Raw genomic sequence first — 18376 nt, forward strand, 5'->3', positions numbered from 1 at the left:
TTCAGGTCACGATTGCATAAGTTCAGTAATCATAACAATACAATTTGCAATCCCCTATGATCCATTCGAATCAAGATCAATTCATTACTTCAGAAGTGCACAGATAGGGAGATAGAGATGTTATCGAAAATGTAGATCATTTTTATTGATTAATGATTGACTTTGATTATTTGCCCCAAGTTATTATTAAACAGACAATAATTGTTCGTGTCGATCGTAACTAATGATTGAAAACGCCATTGACGAAACCTACGTATTTGGTTAGATGAAGCGTGTTAAAATATTTTTATTAAATTTAAAAAAAAAAACCTTTTGCACGAATTAAATCATATAACGTTTCTACATGTCATTTGGGTTCTTAGGAAATTGTTGTTTTTTATCTTGTATGTTATTTTCACGATGTTTCCTTCAATATAGCTTCCAACTTTATATAAGATGTATTTTGTTGAACACGGAAATATTTTTGCCGAGCTCGGGAATCTGCACGACATTTCGAACAAAGGCCTTTATTTAATCCACGGGCTTTACATGCACTCATTCCATAGAAGTCTTAAGCAATTGTATTTTTTAATGTCGACTGCAAATTAAGAAATCCTTTTTGGGCATTGATTAAACAATATAACGTTTCTACATGTCATATAATAAAATCCACACTTTTCACCTAGCCCTTAACACCATGTATCCAATTAATATAAGAAAACGCGCCGTTCCCAATCCACCTGCCACTTCCGCGTGTACAGAAGATATAACCGCGTGCCCAACCCACAATATGCATTAAGCGCTAGGTAAGATAACATCCCGTATTATACCCACAACATTAACCCATCTTTAGCAAAGTAACATTCCGTTCCAAACTCGCAATCTCCTTTTGGTTTGTCCAACTTACCCGGCTCTAGGTAAGATAAAACTTTATGTTTAAACTAAAAAATCTTCATCCAGCTTTAGGTTAGGTAACATCTAGTGTTCAACCGATAACCTCCAACTACCTTTAAGTACGGTAACACCAGGGGTTCAAGTGTCACGGAGTGCATTGTACGGGAAGTCGGAAGGCAAACTGTCACCGACAACAGACGCCGGATTTGCGGGCGATGGGGTCAGAGATCAAAATCGTTGACACCCAGGTGCAGATAACACGAGACGAACAGCTCGCTTGTCGACAGTCAGTCAGACACGAACAGGAGACACACGCGCCTGACTGGGTCGCTCGCACTGTCACCTCCACCCACCTCTGTCCCACTCTGCTCTAAGCTCGCCGATATACGCAAAAACTGAATCCAGCGTTGTGAAAGAAGAAATAAAATTTAATTTTTCTAAAAATTCGTTGCATCTGTTTTTTTTAACCGGAGAGCGTAGTGAAACGCATCACAAGCAAACGTATAACATCAACTGTTTATGATATCTTTGTCGTCTATAAATTGTGTAAAGGAATTTTTAATCTCCGTCGAATAGTAAAGGCAATCGATCAGCTCTTAAGAAGAAATGTCTTCCATACAAGAACACAACCTATTTTTTTATTCATCAATATTGATTTTGAAGTTTCTGAATGTTTTAGATGAGGATTGGTTATTCGTACTATTTGGATTCTTCGGACTACTGTTCTCATCTTGAGTATGATTTTCACAACGGTCGATATGACCTCCGACCTTCTTCAGGTGCATCTTGTGGGACTCGGGAATTTGGACGGAATTTCGAGCGTAACCCTTTATTTAATTAACGGGGGTAGCATGCTCTTGTTCCGCCAATCGTGACTGGATAGAGGCCCTAAGTAATTCGCAATTGAATTTTTCGGTCATTCACACTGCTAGGATTCAATTTCTCGACAAAAACAATCCCGAGTTCGACAAGATACACTGAGCAATTCGCAATTGTGAATTTGAGTGTTGTCTGCACTGAGGATTGAACCTCCAATCTTCATAAGAATGTAACCATTACAAAAAAGTTTACCAAGTACTATATGAACTACGCCTCGTGTCCATGCAGATTCACGAGTTCGTCAGAAGGATTCTCACGTTCAATAAGATACACATGGAGAAGGTCGGAGGTTACATTGAGAGAAACGTTGTGGCAAATCAAAGCATATGAGAGCAGTAGTCTGAAGAATTTGAGTAATACAACTAATCAATCCTCATCTAAAAATTCCGAAATATGACATTTTTATTGGCTTATTTGCGTGTATTTTTATAGCCACACACAGAAAGATGCATACTCTCACATGGAAAATAAGTAAATACAGTCAAACATCCAAATTTTCTCCAGATCAGCAAAGGTACGTAATAATCGAACTATAAATTTGTTAAACAAGAACTCAATCTAAAACAAAATCGATAATTTGCGTATTTTTTAATCTAGGAAATTTATATTCTTCATAATATTTCAGAAAATATTTCAATGACTAAGGTTAAAATTGTTAGGTTCAAATATGTTTTTTTAGAGTGATTGATTCAAGAGGTCGTTCCAAACGTAAAGTCCCCTAATTCTTTTAACTTAAAACCTGGAAGGGCTACGAAGACGGAAGTGGAACTATTTAAACGATTGACTTTTTTTGCTCCAGAATTATATTTTTCCACATACTCACCACTGTTCCTAATGCACTTTTGCCAGCGATGAACGATGGCTGCGCATGGGCGTCCGGGGTACGTTTTGTCATGCGAGGGTATATATATATATATATATATATATATATATATATATATATATAGTCTTAGAAGTTTTTTAACATTTAAAACTATATAAAAAATGTAATTTTTATATTCTTTATCATTCTTTAGAACACTATTTAGTCAGTAAGTCATTTAATCACCTGCGATAAATCAATCAACTTGCTCTCTAATTCACTATAGTACTAATGATAATTTAAGGGATCATCAGTTGTTTACCATGAAACACGGTTTCGAGGATTTAAAAACAAAACAGTATATTAAACCATGGCTCTCCAGCAATGTTGATCAAACACCACCTCCCTTTATCTTAAGAAAAAAATGTTACAGATATTAGATCTAGTTTCCTATTCTTAATTAATTTGACTAGCCTATTTATGTTATAAATATATATATATATGTGTGTGTGTGTGTGTGTGTGTGTGTGTATGTGTGTGTAGTTTAACTGATGGAAAATATTAGGAAAGCTAAAGCATCTAGTTCATTAACTCCATCGTGGTATGTTTTCGCGGAGAAAAGACTGTGAAAAATTATAAATGTAAATGTAGAATCAGTCATAAGTTGCAATTACTTTGAAGGCTACGCTTTAAATGATGTAACAAAAATGAATAGCGATATCTTCATACTAGTAATAATACCATTCATAACCCAATACTCCCAATATCTCAATCTATAAATATAAAAGCGAAAATGTATGTATGTATGTGTGTTCGTTTTTTCTGTGTGTCTACAAAAGGCTTCTTTCAGAGAAGCGGTCGCTCGCTTCACAACTTTTTAAAACTTTTTATATCACATATAAATCGTAATATCTCACAGTTAACAACGAAGCTCGCCTGTCTATTTAATTTGCTCGATTTCGGGAAGATAAATATTCAACATTTGTCGCTCGCCGCATGTGGGTCAGTCTTTTTCCTATAACATCTTGGGGGGGTAGGGGAAGCGTTCAGCAGTAAATACTATCCCGCAGTCAAACTTGACCTCATTAACTCATTAAAACGGGCATCTACCAAATCCAAGTAATTAAATCAATTCAAACGTGTTTCCGTTAGCATCTCGCGGTGGGGCAATGGTAAACGTTGCAGGGTTTTTTTTTCACATTTAATTTACAATTTTGCTTCAACGGTTCGGGTTCGATCCTTATAATTACTTTTTTAACCCCCCCTCCCGGAGTTTCCACACACACCTCCAAAAATCCGGGCAACGCCGTGTACCCCTCGCTAGTTACTTAATAAAGGAAGAATAGAAACGATACACCGCAAAATAATAAGTATACTTTAAAACCCGACAAACTTCTTATTAATTAATAACTACACTCAGCGAAAAGCGTCGATGACTGGGTTAGCATAAATAACGTAGCTAAATTAAATGAGCCATCATCTCGTTACCTCTGATCACCACCTCAAGCGATATCATTTAATACCAAACTAAACGTACAGAAACACAATACGCCAGCAAATGGATAAAGATGAGTGCAATTTGCATACTTTATAATTAAACACCCATAAACGATTTACAAAAATATGCTATGGATTTAGCACGCTTGTAATTACAATTTTGACATATACCTACGAGAAATACTATCGTAGACCGGCGTTATATAAGGAAACCACACATAAAATTGATCCCAAACGATAACTAAGTGCTCTAACTAGAGGGCTTTGGGAACGAAATACTCCACAAATATAGACAAACATGGTATTATGTACCCGTCTGCATGTATATGATCTGGAAATCATATATAACGAAACATATAAACCTATATATATATATATATATATATATATATATATATATATATATATATATATATTGTGTATATTTAGGCAGCATATTCTCCTTTAAGCATATATTGTTAAACAGCACAGCATTTTCTTGTTTGACAATTTTCCGTTTTATTTTTTCCAGTTTTCGAATAATCCTTCTTGTGTTATATGCAAATTGGTGTAAAAGTGTTCCGTAGTCTGCGAGCGTTTTCAGCGTTTCCGCCATCGTCTGGCTGGTTATATAAAAAGTCGTTTTAAAATTACGTCGAATGATAAGGTCGTGTTTTAAAATTACATCGTACTATAAGATCGTTTTTGGCTTATGTGGGCTGTTTATATACAAATTTATAGGACAGTTTTTTTTTGTTTTTTTATATACATTTTTTTATATATATTTTTTTATATATACATTAACAGAGGCATTTTAAAATATTTTTGCTGGATTCATAATTTATATTGTTTATTTTGGCTTGTCTCACTTTTATATACAATGCCTCCAACATCTTCAGTCTCCTAACGTTAGAGTCTGTTTGTAAAATTTTGGTATTTTCTACCATGATGTTTCTAAATTGAGAATGCTGGCAGCCATGTTTTTTTAAATGTTGCGCGATAGAGCTAGTATCGGAAAGATATATATATATATATATATATATATATATATATATATATATATATACATATATATATATATATATGAGAGAGAGAGAGAAGTGTGTATCAGAAAAGTGAGTACAACGCTAACATTTCTTCAAATATTTAAATATATCTCATGGAACAACACTAAAACACAATGAGAAGTAGTCTGTCTGCAGCATATATATAACAGAGTTAATTTATTTCTCCTCAAAATACCTCAACATATAGCCATTGAAAGCTAAATCCCTGGAAACAAAGGTGATGAACTGGCCAAGTATATCCCCAGACTTGAACCCAATAGGACATCTTTGAGATATCCTCAAGCAGAAAGTGGCGGTGCGCAAAATCTCAAATATCCGTCAGCTCCGCGACGTCGTATTTGAATGTTACTTTTCACTGCCTTCGTTCAGGATTGAACTCAGCACCTTTGGGTAACTGTAAACTTTGATACAACGTCTAGGACTACTCGGCCATATGTTACTAGGGCTAGAGAATCAGCAACTATGTCCCAGAGCCAGCTGGAGTCCGAACACGGTACCCCCGTAATAATAATAATGGGTTGGGTTCGAGACTCCTAACAAACGGTTCCCCAGTTCGATACAAAACACCTGATGAAGGCCGGAGGGCAAAACGGCCGAAACGTTGTGACTATAGCAACCAAGATGAGGAAGTCAGTCCGACAATCTCAATCAATGAAGGAATTAATAGATGGTTGTTCGTGTAGACGCTAACATATCCATGATTGAGTATATTAAGTAATTTGTTTTTATATTTTTTGAGTAGGCGTTTATTATCGACGTGAGCACGCGAAAAACAACTCAACTTAGACAGATATTAAATGGAGCTAAACTGTCTGTTGTATCTATTGTTTTAATTTAAATCGAAATTTCTTTCTTTTATTTTAGACTAATTATGAGCCGGGCTTTTAAGCGCTGGACAGATGTTACTCCACTTAGAATCCAAGAGACAAAATACAATCCCACTCTGGATATTAGATTTGAGATAAAGAACCACATAAATCATAAGCCGTTTGATGGAAAAGGTAATTTGAATAACTCTTCTCTCCATCTACATATCACACTCTAACATACATATACCCATATATATATATATATATATATATATATATATATATTATATATATATTATATATATATGTATATATATATGTATATATATGTATATGTATATGTGTATATGTATATATATATGTATATGTATATGTGTATATGTATATATATGTATATGTATATATATGTATATGTATATATGTATATGTATATATATGTATATATATGTATATGTATATATATGTATATGTATATATATGTATATATATATATGTATATGTATATATATGTATATATATGTATATGTATATATATGCATATGTATATATATGTATATATATGTATATGTATATATATGTATATGTATATGTATATATATAAGTATATGTATATATATATGTATATATATGTATATGTATATATATATGTATATGTATATATATATGTATATGTATATATATGTATATGTATATATATATGTATATATATATGTATATGTATATATATATGTATATATAGATGTATATGTATATATATATGTATATATATATGTATATGTATATATATATGTATATGTATATATATATGTATATATATGTATATGTATATATATATATGTATATATATGTATATGTATATATATATGTATATATATGTATATGTATATATATATGTATATGTATATATGTATATGTATATGTATATATATGTATATGTATATATATGTATATGTATATATATGTATATATATGTATATATATGTATATGTATATATGTATATGTATATATGTATATATATGTATATATATATATATGCATATACAAGAATATAAATTATCTTTAACATAGTATTGAGATTATTGCTTAATCTCAATACTATGTTAAAGACAATTTATATTCTTGTATATCATACTATATATAATAAGCTTCTTCTTTTTTATTTAGAATTCATTAAAGCTTCCCCCAACACTCTATAATTTCTCTTAATCTTTTTCATCCCTAACCAACCTTACGCTAGACGCCGCATCCCCACCATGCTACCTAGAACCTTCTCTACTCTTCTGATGAGAAGCGTTAGGCTTCGAAATGCCCTGGCATAAAGAGTTCCTTCTATCCCCCAAATTTTTCCTGTATTCCATTATTCAATAAATTATCCATTCTATATGTACCTATATATAGTTTTGTGTCTTCATTTCATACTCTTGTTGTCCTATTATATATATATATATATATATATATATATATATATATATATATTTCTGCGGAAATATTCTTTATTTACTTCTATATACCAATCCTTATTTAAGAAGCTCAATGTAATTACAGAGCAATATAATCAATGAATGAGAAAAGTCTATATTCCAAAGTTCATGATGTTGACCATCATAATATTTATTCCTTTCATTCAGTTGACTTATATACTTCTTGACAGTATCTGTTTCGTAGCACAAAATCAATCACTTAATTATTCTATTAATCAATGAATCTATTTTGCCCTTAACTCATCAAAAAAAATAGCAACAATCAATCCATTAAAAGGAAATAAAGTGCGTTTTGACATGATTAAAATCCGAAAATTGGAAGAGAAGCTGTAAATACCTTTTACTATGTTTCCATTACGCCATTTTTAATTTTAGAAATAAAATCACTAAAACTCATCTATTCGTACTAACAAATTCTATTAATTTAGGTATATCCTGCCGGAAATGTTCTATTTATTAATTAGTAAATTTATTATTTATAATTATTATAACCATATTTACGATAATAACATCAATAATTATAACTTATCTAATAACCTGCTGGAATTGTTAGCCTACTCTGATGATTGCGTAATCATCAAACACTAGTGTCTGTAGATATAAATGATTAATTATTATTAATCAGTATTGTGTTGAAGCTCAACCCTTTAGACGACAGATACCAAAAAATTGGCTAAAAATATTAATTTCTTCACCCTCAAATGGGCACATATCTACAGGGAGGGGTTGCTTTTTTCACCGATATTTTCGAAAGTCAGCCCCTCTTTTCGATTGTCTAGCCTTAACTTAAACCTACGTCACTTCCAGTTTGATGGTGGTCGTAACAGCAAAGCCGTCACGTTTTTCTCCGTTCTTTTCCTCCTTCGCGGTACGGGTTCGAGCCTGCCTTTCTACTACCACTTTTTTTTTTGCTCAACACACACCCCTAAACACCCGGGCAACGCCGGCCACCTATACTAGTCTCTATATCATTTTTTCCTGCTATATACTTTAATCAACTTTCGACACACGCAGCGAACGCTGACAACATTGCTATCGTTTTCTTTCACCATCAACTGAGCTGTTCTTTGCAAGGAGAAGTCAGTTTTTTCGACTACATCCCGATACATACATTTGAAAGGCGTTTGCAAAGTTATTCACACCCCGCTATACAACCGTTTTATAGGCGTGATTTTGAGTTCACCGTGGGGCAGTCGACTAAAGCATTTCATTTTTACACCACCTTTTCTGCTGTGACTTCTTAGTGGTGGTGATGGTGGTGGGGGACGGATACTCACTGCTATTTTCATGTTTTTTTTTGCTTAATTCTTTTTCTTAGGGCTCGCACATGTGATATTTAATATTAAATTATTTTCAACGCAAATAGGCCACAAAGAAAAATATGTTTTTGCTTGATTTCCTCCAATTTATTTTGTTTTAAAAATGTTTGTGATCAATATTTCTTTAAAAAATATTTAAAAAATTCTGTTTCTGTTGTCTAAAATCAAACGTTAAAAAGTTATTTTTAGGCTTATTTAAAACTGTCACTTTCTGAAATAACGTTTATGTGTTTACATGGTAACGTGCAGGTGACTACAGGAATTTTGTTCCTTTTTAAGTGATAGAGGGTTAGAACATATTTTGCCACCTACACTCCAGTAATGCCAACAAAAATACCATACTCTGAACCATACCTTGTCCGCCAGATTATTACGCACAGGCCGACCGACACTGCAACCACAAAATTCTATTGTTCGTTCATAGTATTTGTGGGTTCGATTCCTGACAGCGATTATCAAAGTTACATTTCGAGTAAAATTTTTTACAACCCCACCGCACTCACAAAATGGAGTGTCTATTTCGAAATCAGTTCTTACCATAGGGAGGTTAGGGGTGTTCATTTCAAAAGCGGTTCTTTAAATTATGAGATTAGCCGTACTTTAATTTTTTACGCGGGGGGGCATGCTACCACCGGGCAACGCCGGTTAACGGGTCCTGCTAGTGGTTAATATTTTATGACAATTGGTAACAAAGAACCTATATTTTCAAACTAATAAAATATGCCCGAATTTGTCTACATTTGTATATATAGTGTCTTGGCAGACAAGATTCAGTTTTGCTGCTTTGGAGTGAATTTTGCTTCTTTTATTTTTTGTTTTTGTCTTTTTTTTTTTGTTTGGTTGTCTCCGTTGTGGCTTTGTCAGGACACTAATATATATACTACCAGGACCTGTCTCCCGGCGTTACTAGGATTGAATATAAGACTTATTTAATTCTACAAATAATCTGTTAAGAGGAGTTTCCTTAATACAACTTGTTCATACAATAATATGAAGGACAGAAAGTATAATATTTAAGAATATGTTTGGTACCCCTTTACAACTTAAACCCTAAATTAAAAGTTGAGTTCGTATTGTGTATATGTATATATATATATATATATATATATATATATATATATATATATATATATATATATATATATATATATATATATATACTAGCATGGGTGCCCGGCGTTGCCCGGGTGTTTCGAGGTGTATGCTGAGCAATAAAAACAAAATAGTCAATTTTTTTTAACTTTGACCCCTATTATGACCCCTTACCATTTATTGTTTTGGGCTCAAATACATTATTAAGTTAGATCCATGTCCAAGTAACCTATATCTAAAATATCCAGTGTGTAGACCAAAAATTGTCGGAGGAGTTTGTTAGAGTTCTCAAAGGTCAAATCGTTGAACTTTAACCCCTTTACAGCCAAATTTCTGGCCGAAACCCGATCACACAGATTTTTCCAAATCTCAGTACCCTGTATATCAAATATCGAGTCTGACAGAGTTATTGCGTAGGGAAATGTACACAGACACGTTCACTTTTATAGATATACAAGAGATTTGGTGAGTAATTTCGTAGAGACCGCAGAGATAATTTTTTTTAACTTTGACCCAATTTTGAACCCTTAACATTTAATATTTTGGTCCCACATCGAAATACAAAGTTTTACCCATATCCAAGTTACCTACATGCAAAATTTCCAGTATTTAAACCCAAAATTGGCGGAGGAATTTGGTAGAATCTGTAAAAGTCAACTCTTTCAACTTTGACCTTTTCGCAGCCAAATGCTCGCCCCAAAAATGATTAAAATGCTTGCAGCATGCCTGAATACTCGTTATGTACAAATTTCAAACGTTTAGACACCAAATTGGCCGAGTAATTTGCTAGACACGGCAAATATCAAATCTTTTGAACTTTGACCCCTTGACAACTCAAATTTTCGACTCAAACCGATTAAAAAGCTTGCTCTATCTCTAAATACACTTTATGTAAAATTTCAAATGTTTAGACCAGAAATTGTCTGAGTAATTTGGTATAGACCGCAGGGGTCAATTTTTTTAAAAAATTTGACCCCTATTATGACCCCTTAAAATTTATAGTTTCGGGCTCAAAACACTTTATTAAGTTAGATCCAGGTTCAAGGAACCTATATCTAAAATTTCAAGTGTCTAGACCCAAAATTGTCGGAGGAGTTTGGTAGAGTTCTTAAAGGTCAAATCGTTGAAATTTGACCCCTTAACAGCCAAATTTCTGGCTGACACCCGTTACATCGATTTTCCAAAATCTCAGTACCCGGTATTTCAAATTTCGAGTCTATAGACTAAAAATTGACAGAGTTATTGCGTAGGGAAATGTACACAGGCAGACACACAGACAGACAGACAGACAGACACGTTCACTGTTATATATATATATATATATATATATATATATATATATTACATTTTCACCCCAAACAAGGCAAATTGCCACTTTGGTGTAGGGGGCTACTATCAGGGGCAATAACTACTGGGCTATTATAGGGATTTGGCTAGCAAGATGTCGGTTCAGGTTACACTTGAACTTTTGCACGTCAGTACTGTTTGGGAAGCAGGGACCTGGAATGGAATTCCAAAGTTTAGCGGTTCTGGAGAAGAAACTATTGGAGTAGAAAGATCTTTTACATCTAGGGATCTCTACAATGTGGGGGTGGGATTTAGCAGCCTGTCGGGTTTGTCGAGGGTGCTCACGTCGTGGGGGCACAAGTGATTGCAGTTCGTCAGTGCATTCACCACTAAAATACTTGTAGAACAGGCAGAGGGATGCAAAATTTCGTCGATGGGACAGAGGCTGAAGCTTAGATGCCAGTTCCGGGCCTATCGGGTTTGCGACTCTCTTTTGAACCTTGTCAAGGAGCGAGAGACTAGTAACAGATGCACCAGCCCAAATGTGACAGCAATACTCCATACATGGGCGAATGGTAGCCTTATAGAGGTACAGGATACTTTCGGGTGTTAGTAGTTGTCTAGCACGGTAGAGAGAGCCCACCTTCCTTGCAGCAGCCCTAGCAATATCATTCGTTGATGTTCATTATTGTCAATTAGTTTCCGTGTAAATGGTTTTGGAAATTGGATAGCAGAAACAGGTCAGTACTGGTCCTCCATCAATTGTGGAAGAGATGAAAGATTGCAAATAGAATTCATTACGTACGTGGCAAAGTGGACTATGGTTATTTAAAGGGGCTTATCATGATTGTTTATTAGTTTCTGTTTTAATGTTGATTGCGTTCGAAAGGTAAGGGAGAGAATTCCAAAGTCTAGCGATTCGAGGGAAGTATCTATTTGAGTAGAAGGTTTTACGGCATCTATGGAACTCTACAGTGCAGAGGTGAGATTTTGCTGCTTGTCGGGAGTACTTACACCAAAGGTCAGCTAATACTTCAAGTTCGTCATAAAAAAGGCACAATAATGCCACATTTCAGCGATGGGGCAGAGATTAGAGCTTGGTCGATAATCCGGAACCTATCAGGTTGACGATTCTTTTTTTAGCTCTGTCAAGGAACGACAGACCAGTGGCAGATGCATTAGCTTGAATATGTGGGGGAATGGTGGCTCTGTGAAGATACAGGATAATCTCGCCCTTTTGCTACCAGTTAGTTTCCGTATAAATGGCTTCAGAAATAGTGTAGTTGAATAATTGATACGTCATAGAAGAAATGAAGGGTGCCAATAATGTTTTATTAGTTTCCGTATAAATGGTGATTGTGCTTAAAAAAGGCTGAAGTTAATCTCGGATAAAAATATGTACTTACGTGTAAAATAAAACATTTCATCACGACGTTGAAAAAAAAAAAAAGAGAAAAATCAGGCAAAATTGTAGTTGGAATTAATTTCTCTCATCTATTTCAAAAATTAAAAGTAAATAAAAGTCGTAATAATAGAATGTACGTATGTCTCAAGAAACAAAATAGTATGAAGATTCTCTCTAGTAGGCATCTTAGTTCTCCCAAGTAGGCATTCAAGTTCTGTATGATAACTAGGGCTGTGACAACAGCGTATTCTTTTCATTGTTATGACTCTCGAGTATATATCCGACACAGTTAGACACAATTAATCAACTGAGAACCACATCACTCTATATAAAAGCATATAAGATATCAAACGGATGCACACTCTAGAGTCAAAATAATGAAAAGAATATGCTGTTGTCATAGCCCTACTGGTAAGTTACTTTTCTTCGTGTGCTTCCTTTTGTTATCAGATGGTGTTCTGGCACACGCCGCTTTTCCTCCAGGCGACTACATCCACTTTGATGATGAAGAAGATTGGATTAATGGTACAGTTGGTGGATACGATTTGGAGACGGTGAGTGCCCACGAATTCGGCCACGCCCTCGGCCTATATCACTCCGACGTGCCGGAATCACTGATGGCGCCTTTTTACCAGACGTTTGACGATGGTTTTACACTCCACTGGGACGATGTGGTCGGAATTCAAAGGCTTTACGGTAAGTGACGTTTTCTTCTGAAACAACTAAGAAAAGTGCGAAACCATCTTTTGCTGAATATGAAGGCGTTCTATTTATACTTGCCTCGAGTTTACTAACCTGAAGATTTTATTATCGTAAATAAAAACAATAGTGTTACTTTCAAAGTTATTTCAATAATACTTATTCGGCGTTGACATTTAAAAATACATTTCTTACTAGTTTTAATGAGATAATCCTAGTGCTACACCCACTCTTCGTGGAAGGCAGGCAAATAAATACAGTGAGACCCCTGGGTAGGGTGTCCCCGGTATACGGTTTTTAAAAGGTTACGATGTGGAATATGTTTTTTTTTTTCAGGCCTCTGGTTACGGTATTTGCCTCGCATTACAGTTTTATTTAAATTCTTATTGGATTATATGCATGTGTATTATATACTGTACTGTATTTTGTTAATAAATTTTCATATGTACTGTATGAAGTTTTGCTTATGCCCCGTCATACGGCAATTTTCCCTTACAATCACAACCCCGAAACAGATTGATGCCGTATCCCGAGGATCTACTGGATAAAGGTTTCAAATTTATCAACAAGATAGATTTTAAAAAATTTGTTTGGTATGTCGATATCACACACACACACATACACACACACCCATATATATATATATATATATATATATATATATATATATATATATATATATATATATATATACTAGCATTTCAGCCCGGCGTTGCCCGGGTGTTTGGATGTGTATGTTGAGCAAAAAAAAATGTGGTAGTAGGAACGCAGGCTCGAACCCGTACCGCAAAGGAGGAAAAGGACGGAGTAAAAGCTAACTTTTATGCTGTTACGACCACCGCTAAACTGGAAGCGACATTTTTAAAAGTAAGGCTAGACAATCTAAAGGAGAGGATAACTTTCAAAAATATCGGCGAAAAAAGTTACCCCCCTGTAGAAAAGTTCCTAGCTGAACGGGAAGACATTAATGTTTTCAGCCAATATTTCGATATTTGTCGTATAAAAGATCGAACTTCAAAACAATTCTGATCTTGGTAAAATCCGTCGCCTCTATTGAAAGTTTAAGGCAGACATGCAAACAGATATACATACATACATTTATATATTGGTGAATAAAAATTTTCGACCTAAACTGATGAAAAAGCTTGCCCTATTTCTGAATACTTTTTATGTAAAATTTCAAATATTTAGACCAGAAATTGTCTGAGTAATTTGGAAGAGACCGCAGTGGTCAATATTTTTTTAACTTTGACCCTATTATGACCCCTTAACGTTTATTGTTTTGGGCTAAAATTAAGTTATTAATTAAGTTAGATCCATGTCTAAGGAAGTTATATTTAAAATTTCAGGTGCGTAGACCCAAAATTGTCGGAGGAGTTTGGTAGAGTTCTCAAAGGTCAAATGGTTGAACTTTGACCCCAGATTTCTGGCCAAAAACTGATCACATCGATTTTCCCAAATCTCAGTAACCTGTATATGTAGACTAAAAATTGATAGTTATTGCGTAGGGAAATGTACACAGACACACAGATACACAGACACACAGACATTTTCACTTATATATATACATACATATATATATGTATATATATATATACATATATATATATATATATATATATATATATATATATATAAGATTGTGTTTACTATAAGCTTTTTACTCAAATATTACGCAAGTCTAAAACATCTGGATTAATATTACAGCCTAAAACAGCTTACAGAAAATGGACTCTTATTTATGAAAGTATGATAGGTTATGAAAAGGAAAGGTTGTAAAGAGAGAGCTTCGAATTCGAGGGTATAAAAACCAAAGCAAAATATGATGAAAGTAAAAATAAAATAGATAAACCCCATAATTTATTATACCATACCTGTTCACACTGAAACACTTATCACAATATTCTGTGGATCTATATTAAAATAAACCTTGATAAACTTTGTGACATATTTCCATTCCATGGAGGTCAGGCACGAACGAACACCCCATAATTTTATTATACCATATTTCTTCAAACTGAAACGTAATTATCAAAGTATTCTTACGTAGATAGATATGAAAAGTCTTTATTAAAGTGTGTGCCTATTTCCATTCTATGGAGGCCAGTTGCGAACGCAGACCCCACAATTTTATCATACCATCCATATATCAAAAACACATGAAAACGGTTTTTTTTTAATTTTTAAATTTTTTATTTCTATACTTTGTGGACCAGGCGCGAACGCACACCTCACAATTTTAATGAACCACCGTTCTGCAGGATCAAACATACCCATTCCTGTGTCTCGATACATCTATCATTATATGTAATCAGTTTTTTTTTAATGTCAACCATATAGGAGCCTATTATTTTGGATGTTATAGCCTTTGGGGATATAATTTACATGGAGTGAATAAAAACGTCTGTTTTTATGGCGGTCAGTCTAAACCAATGTGCATATTACACTTGGCGCGAATTTTAAATAGGAGACTTGGTATCACATACAAAGTGAAAGGTATATGTCGCATTCATTTGCAGATAATTTACACACGAGGAATATGTTTTCATAGCGGTGTTCGATTATTCTTTTTTCCCCACTTGATATACCTGTTGATATAAACATTTTTTCTTAATCTGCGCTTACAGGTAAAAACCTTATGAATTCCTGTGAGCTCTCTTACCGAAGTATTCATGCTGCCATGAGAAGTAAGTATAAAATAGTTATGCATATCCCGGCAACTTACACAGACCGCCGAAATAAGCCGTACAATGAACAATTTTTTTAAAAATACCTGTCAAACAAACACCGTGACTTTTTTACACAGGAATCACCACTTATCAAGGACCGAAGGGTACTCGAGGATTAGGGTTAATGGTTACACACATATATATTCAATGTGATTATAGCGTAGTAAACATAAGTAGTGGGAATTTTGTAAATTGGATTACTTAGGGGGACGGTTCATCAAGAACTTGTTTACGTTGGACTTGAACACAATGAGATTGTAGTTAGCCGGAAAGCAGGCAATCAGAAGAGAGTTCACGAAGCGTGCAGTTCTAAGAAAGAAGTTTTTTTCATGGAAGCTGCATTTAGGTTTAAGTACAGATAAAGAGTGTGGGAAACAATTGGTAGTGGTTTTGACTAGACGAGTGTTTTTTGTGACAGTTTGGCGAGGGAGGGCCATAGATTGACGCTCAGACGAGCAGTTGCCATGAAAATAATGATAAAGCAGAAATTGCACTGAGTTGCTGCCCCCTCACGTTATATGGTTTAGATTGGCCGTTCTCACAAAATAATCAAGTGAAGCCTGCGGATGATAAAAAAAATGACAAAATGCATTAACCAACATGGGTTTATATATATTTTTATTTCAATTGGAATTCGTTATTGAGATGAGTATTATTTATATTAATTTATTTATTGCGGACTTTATTCTCATCTTTATTAGTTGTTTCACGACGTTTCGGCCAGCTATTCCTCTGGCCTTCGTCAGGTGGTAACCGCGACGGATAGGAATTTCGAATCGCTTAACTGCATTCTCAGCAATCACTGCCATCTGTAGTTGTCGTCTCACCACGTTTTGGGCCAAATAAACCTCTGGCCGGCTTTGGGTAGGATTGAAACCGCTATCTTCAGATGGGGCCCGTCAACGTCTCTATCAACTGCGCCACGGTGGATGGTCCTTATTGAGTTGCCTTAGAAATGTAAACAGAATTTATGTGAAATATTGAACGATTCTGCTTTAATGGTATAATGGTTAATGTCAGCACGTTACTTACGGAAAAATGGTTAATTAAACTACACAGGTATCTGTTAAAAACTATACAAGTTCTATAATTGAATACTCACCTAAATATACCGCTTGTGTAAGCTTACTGGCGGCATTATTAGCGTCCTAACTTATAAAAAAAATGAACGAATCTCTTAGTTAAAAAAAACAAAAAATAAAATAAAACAGCGCCGGTTTTCGGGGGGTGGTAAAAACGAAAATCACAGTTAAATTTGTTTTATGATATGAAGAAATTATTAGGTGGACAGAAAGTGGGTGCTCATTTTACGTTAAATTCATATAGGACAGTGATCCCCCACGTTTTGAAAAAGTAATTTCTTCATATCATGTCCCAAATTTAAATGTGAACTTAGTTTTCAGCACCACCTAAAACCTATAAAAGTCGTTATTTTAAAGTTCTTTTAGGAGTTGGAAAGAAACTTGACATTGACCAAAAAATATTTAAGATTATTTATCTAATATATATATATATATATATATATATATATATATATATATATATATATATATATATATATATATATATATATATATATAGCAAAACAAAACAAAATATATTATTATAATTTTTTCTTTACAGTTAATAAAATTTAAAATTTAAGGTAGGTTTTCTTTTCTTGTTATGCTTTCATCGGCGACGCTCAGCTTGATTTCTTCAACGACGTTCGGTTTACTCCGGTTGTTGGCGTTATGTTCCGGAGAAAGCCAGGTGGAGTTTGAGTTCACTCTCTGCATCAGTACCAAAATGTTACTTAAAAATTAAGAATAAGCGAAAAAAAATTACCTCCGAATTAAAAATAAAAATAATAATTCAGCTTAGAAGAATATTTCGAAATGAAAACAAATCTATTATAGAAAATATTTAATAACGTGCTCAAAGAATTAAACTATCGCAGTTATTCCCCTTGGTTTTCTGGTTTGAAAATTGAAAGGTTTCAGATTTACGATAATAATAAGTAAATTTAAGTTAAATAAAATATAAATTGAAATGAAAATAAACTAAATAATTACATTTTAAATTATATTTTTAAATAGTACAGTATTAACGAGGCTATCATGTCGAATAAGTAATATAATCGAGCTAATTATTTAAAATGATTTAATTTAATGTGATATGCTAATAACCATAACTCAGTCGATTTATATGTGATGTGAAGAATGGTATATCTAGAAGTTACGCATAAAAATAAATCTCTCATTTGACAGAAGGAGAGGTGTGCACACACTGTATACACTTTATATTTCTTTGATCATGGGGAGTTGTACACACAGGCAAACGCACACACGAACGCTATTGCTTTATATATATATATATATATATATATATATATATATACACGTGTCAACCGAAAGACTTATATTACGTGTTTTTTAGCGCATGCTTATCTGTCAGTTTTTCTGCACCTTAGTGACA

The 18376-nt window shown here is 33.9% G+C and overlaps 1 protein-coding gene across 17 annotated transcripts in view; it reads left to right on the forward strand.

The window, feature by feature from the left end:
• Positions 1 to 18376, forward strand: part of LOC145269461 (matrix metalloproteinase-19-like) — a 97666-nt gene that overhangs the window by 60436 nt on the left and 18854 nt on the right. For 10 of the 17 annotated variants that reach the window (XM_080125139.1, XM_080125145.1, XM_080125149.1 and 7 more), the window contains 4 exons: positions 2185 to 2266; positions 5962 to 6098; positions 12942 to 13187; positions 15818 to 15877. In XM_080125139.1, the coding sequence (XP_079981265.1) occupies positions 2185 to 2266; positions 5962 to 6098; positions 12942 to 13187; positions 15818 to 15877 (525 nt within the window). The remainder of the gene's footprint in view (positions 1 to 2184; positions 2267 to 5961; positions 6099 to 12941; positions 13188 to 15817; positions 15878 to 18376) is intronic. The other 7 variants (XM_080125142.1, XM_080125147.1, XM_080125153.1 and 4 more) reach the window with 1 other exon arrangement.

The sequence above is a fragment of the Euprymna scolopes genome, chromosome 45 (genome assembly GCF_053919585.1).
Source record: "Euprymna scolopes isolate OS-2025 chromosome 45, ASM5391958v1, whole genome shotgun sequence".
NCBI classification, from domain to species: Eukaryota; Metazoa; Mollusca; class Cephalopoda; order Sepiida; family Sepiolidae; genus Euprymna; species Euprymna scolopes.